The sequence below is a fragment of the Elephantulus edwardii genome, unplaced genomic scaffold (genome assembly GCF_000299155.1).
Source record: "Elephantulus edwardii isolate Elephantulus edwardi_28Jun2011 unplaced genomic scaffold, EleEdw1.0 scaffold00090, whole genome shotgun sequence".
Lineage (NCBI taxonomy): Eukaryota > Metazoa > Chordata > Mammalia > Macroscelidea > Macroscelididae > Elephantulus > Elephantulus edwardii.
In genome coordinates this window covers 70831-78760 of record NW_006399840.1, presented here as the reverse complement: position 1 = coordinate 78760, position 7930 = coordinate 70831, and the positions used below count along the sequence as shown (strand labels likewise).

General features: G+C 37.9%; 1 protein-coding gene across 1 annotated transcript in view; it reads right to left on the bottom strand.

The window, feature by feature from the left end:
- The window catches only part of KDM5B (lysine (K)-specific demethylase 5B), a 74776-nt gene that overhangs the window by 62958 nt on the left and 3888 nt on the right, over nt 1–7930 (bottom strand). Inside the window, exons 2-3 of the mRNA XM_006890528.1 lie at nt 5570–5692; nt 4521–4691 (exon numbers count right to left, since the gene is read on the bottom strand). Coding sequence (XP_006890590.1) covers nt 4521–4622 — 102 coding nt within the window. The 5' untranslated portion in view covers nt 4623–4691; nt 5570–5692. The remainder of the gene's footprint in view (nt 1–4520; nt 4692–5569; nt 5693–7930) is intronic.

The following is a 7930-nucleotide window of genomic DNA, read 5'->3' as shown; positions in this document are numbered from 1 at the left end:
TTACAACAGGCCAGAGCAAGCTCAGGGCACTCCCAATGAACTTGCTGTAATTATCTTTATGTGCAACTGTGAATTAATTAAAGGTCCAATTGTTAGAAAGGTGCTCATATTAGAAATTCCACTGGGAGAAAAAAGTGGAGTAAGCAAGGAAAGAACACAAAACAATTTCTATTTCATTGTCATGTCATTTTAGATATATTTAGCAATATTCTGACTGTGTATAATATTATCATAATTGAGAAAGCAGGTCTTTCTACTAAATGGTACTCCCTTACTGCAAAAACCACCAACCCACCAATGACTAGGGAGAGGACAGAAGGAGAACTGACGCCTTTGAGCTGTGGTGCTAGAGAAGAGTATTAAATGTACCATGGACTGCCGAGAAAACAAACAGATTCATCGTAGAGAGGATTAAACCAGGCTGTTCCTTGGAGGCAAGGATTCTGGGGCTTCGTCTGACATACTTTGGACATGTTGCAAGGAGAGACAGGTCTTTGGAGAGGGACATCATGCTGGGTAGAGTAGAGGGACAGCGCAGGACAGGAAGACCCTCTATGAGGTGGATTGATTCAGTGACTGGGGTAATCGGGATGGGTGTGTCAAAGGCTATGCGACTGGCACAGGACAGAGCAGGGTTTATGGCTGTTATACATAGGGTCGCTATGAGTCGCAAACGACTCAATGGCACATAGCAACAATAACAACTCCCTTACTGGGACTTCTAAGATATTTCCCTCTCTCTCTTCCCTTCCTCTCTCATTTCTGTCAAGGAGAACCAGCCAAGTCTGAGTTCTCTTCTTTTTTTACCTCCACTGGTTTTTCTGAGGCTGTAAGTCACGTGGGAAGAGAATAGCCTTTGTCTTCCATTGAGTAACTAGTAGATTAGAATGGTGTTGCCTTTGGATTGACAGCTCCCCACTAGATCACCAAAGTGAAGTCTAATTTTATAAAACAAGGAGACCCCACAGCAGTAACTTGTTTCTAATCAGGAAGGTGTATTTTCTGATTTTTCCTTTTCAGTTTGATTTTAAATTGGCTGAAAGAGGATACAAAATGGTAACACAAAAATCTAATACTCATTTCAGTGCGGTTAACCAACTCTAGAGGGTCAACTATGAGTCAGTACATATTTCAACAATAGCTGCTCTGAAGGAGAAAAAGGTAAAGTCTCCCGCATGATGCAACCTATAACAACTGCTCAAGGGTTGCTAGAGACGGTTCTGACTCAACTTCAGTTAAGACTACTACTGATAGAGATGACTTGACAGTCTCAACTAGTAATAAACCTACCAATGCACAACACTATGAATATCAAATATTCTATTCATTCTAATTAAAGACATTTATTTCATCTATAAAATAAATATTGAGTCCATAATACTATTGTTATTGTCATAACCAACCCATAGCTGACCCTCTGTTTTCAGTGAAAGTAAACTGCATAGGCAGAGTTTATCTAATTCTTGGAGAGCAGCTGGTGGATTTGAACCACCTACCTTTGAGTTGAAAGTACAACTTCTTATCACTAAATCAACAAAGCTCCCTGAAATAATTCTAGCTGGGTAAAAGAGCACTGATGTGAAATCATTTTACTATGAAGACAGATTACTGACCAGTAGGAAGTTCTGGTAGCCTAGAGATAAGGAGTTGTACTGGCAATGCAAAGGTATACGGTTCAAAACCACCAGCTGCACCATGGGACAAAGATGGACAAGGTCTTCCTATGCATCTGAAAACTGGTGGGAGAGTCAGCTATGAGTCTGTTCTGACTCGATGATACACAACTACAACAATGGGCACAGAATGAGTCCTTATTTAGGCTTGTAAAATTTTTACTTAAGTCTTTAAAAAGGACAGGACACACAACACACAGTCCATAAATCTTAACTCAAATGAGAATTTTAAGCAAAATATGTATAGGACATAATATGGCAAAAAAATTATAACATTTGACAAATGTTACTGGTTCTGGGAAGCCTTGGTTTTTGTTTTAATTTTTTTTTCAGTAGGAGTATAACAGGGAACTCAGGTAAGCTAGTGGTAACACAATGTCCTCCAATTCCAAATGCACGTGATTCAAATCCACCAAATGATCCTCAGGAGAAAGACAGGGAATCTCCTCCTTCGTGATTAACTGACTCAGAAAATCCACTGGAGGTTCAGCTATGGGCCAGTTCTGACTCAATGGTACACAACAACAATGACAGTACGAACACTACCCTCAATTTAAACTAGTCTTCAACTCTACACATGAATTTTCTACAGGAAAACAGAGTAAGTGTAACTGAGAAAATAGTAATTGTTTATTAAGCTGATGGAGAGACATTCAGGTTCTACACAGGTGGATCACTACTTGCTCCAACTTGTCTTAGTCCTACAATCTATGATCTACTTAGTTCTTTAAGGGTTGTGGAGACCTAAAGTAAAATCAGACTCCCTTTTTAAATAGATATCAAGAGCTTTATTATTTTATTTTAAATTAAACTTCTAAAAGTACAGTTGATGTGTTTATTTTAAATCTAATGCTATTACACAGATTCTAATTTTAACTTGTACTTGAGAAGCTAGGAATTGGAGATGATCAGTTACCATCAATTACCATTTCGAGACAGAGTAATCCCTTAAGACATTTAAAAAACATGGTGATGCAAGACAGAGGCTTCTGTTCCATTCTATCAGTGCACGACTGCTCAACATGGCCCAAGCTCTAGCTCATCCTTTTCCAATAACAACTTCATTGCCCAGCTTACTGTTAAAACTACAGGACATATTCTCCACTTTTTTCTCATGAATATTTTAAAAAATAAAAATGGGAACAAAGACATACAAAGAATATTAAAGAATTATAATAAAAAAACAAAGAGCTCAGGTGGCTTAATGGTAAGCAGTTGTGCTGCCACACCAAGATACCAAGACTGACTCCGTGAGGGAAAGATGACCAATCTCCTCCTGTTTGATTTACTCGGCAAACCCGAAAGAGTGTCAGCTATGGGTCAGTTCAGACTCAACGGTTCTCAACAACAGCAGCCAGTTATTTAAAAATCAGGTCTTCAGAAATAGTGAGACATGGCAAATGCTATCTGAACAATTTTACAGGGATTTTATTTGTGCATAAATGGATAAAAAAGTCTTGAATGAACTAATACAGGGGTTACGATTAGGAGTGACTTTAATTTCCTCATGCTTTTAAACTCAGAACAATGCATATGCATCATTTCCTAGGGACTATACCTGGCATATGCTTGGACTATAGCTGACATATGTTTGGACAACAGCTGGCATATAGTAGGTATCTCAGTAAGTGTTTATCTGTGTTTTAATTCATTGTACATTAAAAAAGTGTTTTAAATACTTATTTCTTTTGGATTGCTTCAATGTATAATGAGTAAGAGCTTTTAAATTGTGAACTTACACAACTTCTCCAAGTACATAAATCACAACTTTCTTAAATGTTGCAACCCATAAAGTAAGCAGACTCCCTCTCTTTACTATTCACTGCAACTTCTACACTGAAGAAGAAAGAGTTGGGGAAGAAAAACCTTACTGTTGGCAACTGTATCTAGACAAAGGTCTGGAAAATAAAGATTTCAAATGTGATGTTGTAAGTCACTTCAAGAAATCTATATGCCCATTCTTACTAAATAGGCATACAAAACATATGTTAAAAAACATAATTTCCAGATTATCAGATTGGTCTACATTATCTTGGTTAAAAAAATCACCTAGAATAAAAAGAGGGAAAACAAGCACAAAATGCTATAAACACCCAGTGATTCAAGTATGCTACAGCTCTAATGGCAATAGCGAGGGGTGTCAGAAGTTGATGCCACGTTACGGAGATGCCACAATGTTTTCTAGGCTGCAATCTTTAGAGAAGAAAAATGCTAGATCTCTCTTAGATTGGTTTGAACTGTCAACCTTTCGGTTAACATGCTTTACTGTTGTACTACTAGTTCATTCTTTTAAATCATATTATTCTTTTCCTACCTCTCTAAAGCAGTGACAATCCTCCAATTTATAAAGACTATGGTTCTAATCTTAGGGGGGGGGAAACCTCTAGGAGTTTAAACTAAATGAATTATGATACTCTTCTTCCTAGACGTTAAAGAAGTAGGAAGTATTATATAATAATGTTCATCTGGAACAAGTTTTATCTAAATAACTTGACTAACTATCATTTTTTTTAAAGGAAGGAATATATATAGGATTGAGTACAAAAATATAAGCCCTAACTGATACAAGAAACACTTCACTGAAAAGACAACACACTTCTGTGGTGAGGTTAGCTCAGCTTTTCAACTTTTCCCAGTAGAAGGGTATTTCTTTCATTTACAATTTCATTCATTTCAAAACAAACTTTTTAATATGTTTTTTCTCAAAACTGAGCAAAAATACTGAAGGAAAAATAATCCCCAGAACAAGGTCTCCTAAACAACTTTTTGCAAATGTTACAAAGGCTTATTCATTCCCCTAGAAAAAGATAAAATGAAACATGTTCTGGCTTGCACATCAATACTCACCCTCAAGCTGTCTCCAGACAAGAATAAATTGTAGGGATTGAGTATTCGCTCATAATGCCCTCTGATGTGTGAGCCCACAGCTTTGCCTGGAGCAAACCCCATTTTGGTGGCAATTTTGGTCCACTTCCTATCCTTGCAAACAACTGCAAATCCACCTTCTTCTGCAACTAACTAATAAAAGAGGAAGAAAAAAACAAACCACCAAACATTAGAACCACTTCATGTCTAGATAGGACTTCAAAGAGTAAGTGTTCTTAATCATGGCTATTCAAGGTTGAAAATCATTCTAAAATACTGTTTCCTGGCTCAAAAGGAAAAAATTAATTCTTTAAATACACTACTCATGTAAGCTTGAAAATTAGTATCTCTGTTTTAACTCATTCTGTCCCCCAAAGAACTACTTGGCTCTTCAAATTAGTCAAGATTTTCTTGGAGGAAAAAAATAAAGGAACTATTAGATTTCTTGGAAACAGGAGTGGCATCCACTTCTCTAACAGCTTGCCTCTGGAAACCCTATGAACCTGGAGAGAGGATGAACGTCACACAAGTGTTGAGGACTTTCCTTCATAGGGTCACTATGAGTTGCCTATGACTCCACAGCACTTAGCAACAGCATTAGATTTCTAATGAATCTAATGAATGGATATTTGGTCATATTCTCAACCTTGAAATAGCCATAAATTAAGGAGCAGGAAGTATGGTAAGCATGTGTGGCTGAAAAAATATGGATTTCAGAGTTAAGCCACCCTAATAATGAACTGCAGCTCAACCTATGCTTGTTCACCACCTTTCCCAAGATCTGAGCTTTAGTTTCCCTATCTATAATAAAATAGAAAGAAACAACTTTAGCAAGATTATTGTGAAGCTTACAAACGACAAAAAGCAGGTGTCAACATCTAATAGATAAAGCTTTCACTTCTAACAAAAAAAAATCTTGATCTTCACTCACTGAATGAGGCTCTTAATTTTATATGTTTAAAATAATAGCTACAAGATCAAATTAAATCTGTCAAGAGAATTATTAAATGAGATGATCATTAACCTTTTACCTTATTAAGCTGAAACAAGTCCAAGATCTTCCTCTCCACATGAGGGATTTTCAGAGTACTCCCCTGTAATTCCCAATACTTTGCAATCTGGTCCAAGAAATTCAACTTTACACGAGTTTGGGCCTAAATAACAAGAATTTGATTTAATGTCACTTAGTATCTTTCAAAGCTCCTGCCTATTATTTGTCCATGAGTAGTAGTTTCATTTTAAAACATTTAAGGTCAGAAACACATACTACTACTATATTCAGCAGAGAATAACAATGTATTATAAATTATGTTTCAAAAACATTTATATATGAACTAGAAATGTTTAATTCCACCATTCATATGCCAGTCAGTAATCCCTTTCACTCATAAATAGGCGCTCACTTAAAAAAGAAGTACAACTTCACATTACTGATTAAAATTACAATAAGCAAGTACTCCTATGTCCATCTAGATCTTTTTATGACTGGGGCAATTAAAGGCTTATTTTACTACTGCAAACACAAATATAAAACACTTTAAAAAGTTCTTTTACTATCAATTTTAATAAGCCCTAATGTTCTAAAGACAGTAGAAAACAAGGATCAAAGGCTTTTTTAATTAATAGTATGTTTTGCTTTTCCCATTTTACAAAATCATTTGACAACGTATCAATATAGCAAAGTTCAGATATCTTCAACAAAACAAAATGCAGAGCCTAGCTAGTACCCACCTCCTATCTTTCAAGTTTTTTTGTTGTTGGATGCCATCAAAGGGACTCACAACCCTATGAACAAACAGAGCAAAACCCTATTCTCACTAGCTGTCATGCTCAAGCCCTCTGTTGTTGCTGCTGTTGTTATGTATCTTCGAGTTGCCTGTGACTCACGGCAATCCTATGTACAACAGCTTTGAAGACTGACCTGTTAAGAGCCAGTCTCACTGACTCAGACATACACATCCCCATTGCTCCAGTTATTTTATCAATCCATCTCATCCAGGATCTTCCTCTCCTGTCCTGTCCCTCCACCCTTCCAAGCATGATGTCCTTCTCTAAGGATGGTCTCTCCTGGCCATGTGCCCAAAGAATGTGAGAAGGAGCTTCAAAATCTTAAGCCTCCAAGGAAAATTTTATTTCAACATACCCAAGACTGACCTATTTGTTTTCTTGGGAGGTCTGTGGTATGTCTGACTCTTCTCTAACATCACAAGTCAAAGGCATTGATTTCTCTTCTGTCATCCTTAGTCTTTGACCAGCTCTCTGATGCCTAACAAGTAAATGCGAAGACCATGCCTGGATCAGGTGCACCTTGGTCTCTAGACGGACAATTGCTTTTCAATAACCTTACAAATAACACAAATATTGCTTGCTGAAATTGACGACCTGAAGTGCTTGCTACAGGTCAAGGACTGTAGTCTTCAATATGGATTGAAGCTCAAACATCAAGGAAGACAAAAGATTCTCACTTTTTGGACCAACTGGCAGATGGAGAAAAGATTGAGGTTGTTAACAATTTTACACGGTTCCACAAAAAACACTCTTGGCACCAGCAGTCAGGAAATCAAAAGACAAATTGTATCGGAGAAAATCCATTGCCAGCGATCTCTCCCGAGGACTGAGAAGCAACAATGTCAGTCTAGAGTCCAATGTTAGTCACTGGAGAATCCACCTCATTGAGGGTCTTCTCTCTTTCTACTTTCCCAGCATGATGTCTTTTTCCAAGGAGAGGCCCCTCCAGATAGCATCCCCCAAATATAATAGAGTTTCATTATCTTTGACTCTAATGTCCTTCGCTTTTAAGGAACACCCTTGTTACATTTTCTCCAAGAGAAATTTGTTACTTTTTTTGACACTCCACAGTATATTCAATAAGCTTCACCAACACCACAATTCAAAGGCATCACTTCTTCTTCTTGCTGTTATGTGCCGTCGAGTCATTTGCGACTTATAGCGACCCTATGTACAACAGCCCTAAAACCTGCTCTATCCTGTGCCAATCGCATTGCCTCTGACACACCCATCCCGATTACCCCAGTCACTGAATCAATCCACCTCATAGATGGTCTTCCCCTCATGCACCGTCCCTCCACTCTACCCCGAATGATGTCCCTCTCCAAAGACCTGTCTCTCCTTGCAACATGTCTAAAGGATGTCAGACGAAGCCCCAGAATCTTTGCCTCCAAGGAACAGCCTGGATTATCCCTCTCTAGGATGAATCTGTTTTCTTGGCAGTCCATGGTACATTCAATACTCTTCTCCAGCACCACAGCTCAAAAGCGTCAATTCTCCTTCTATCCTCCCTTCTATGCTCTCTGATGCATAATAAGTGATTGCAAAGGCCATGGCCTGTATCAGGCGCACCTTCGTCTCCAGAGAGACACCGTTGCTCTTGA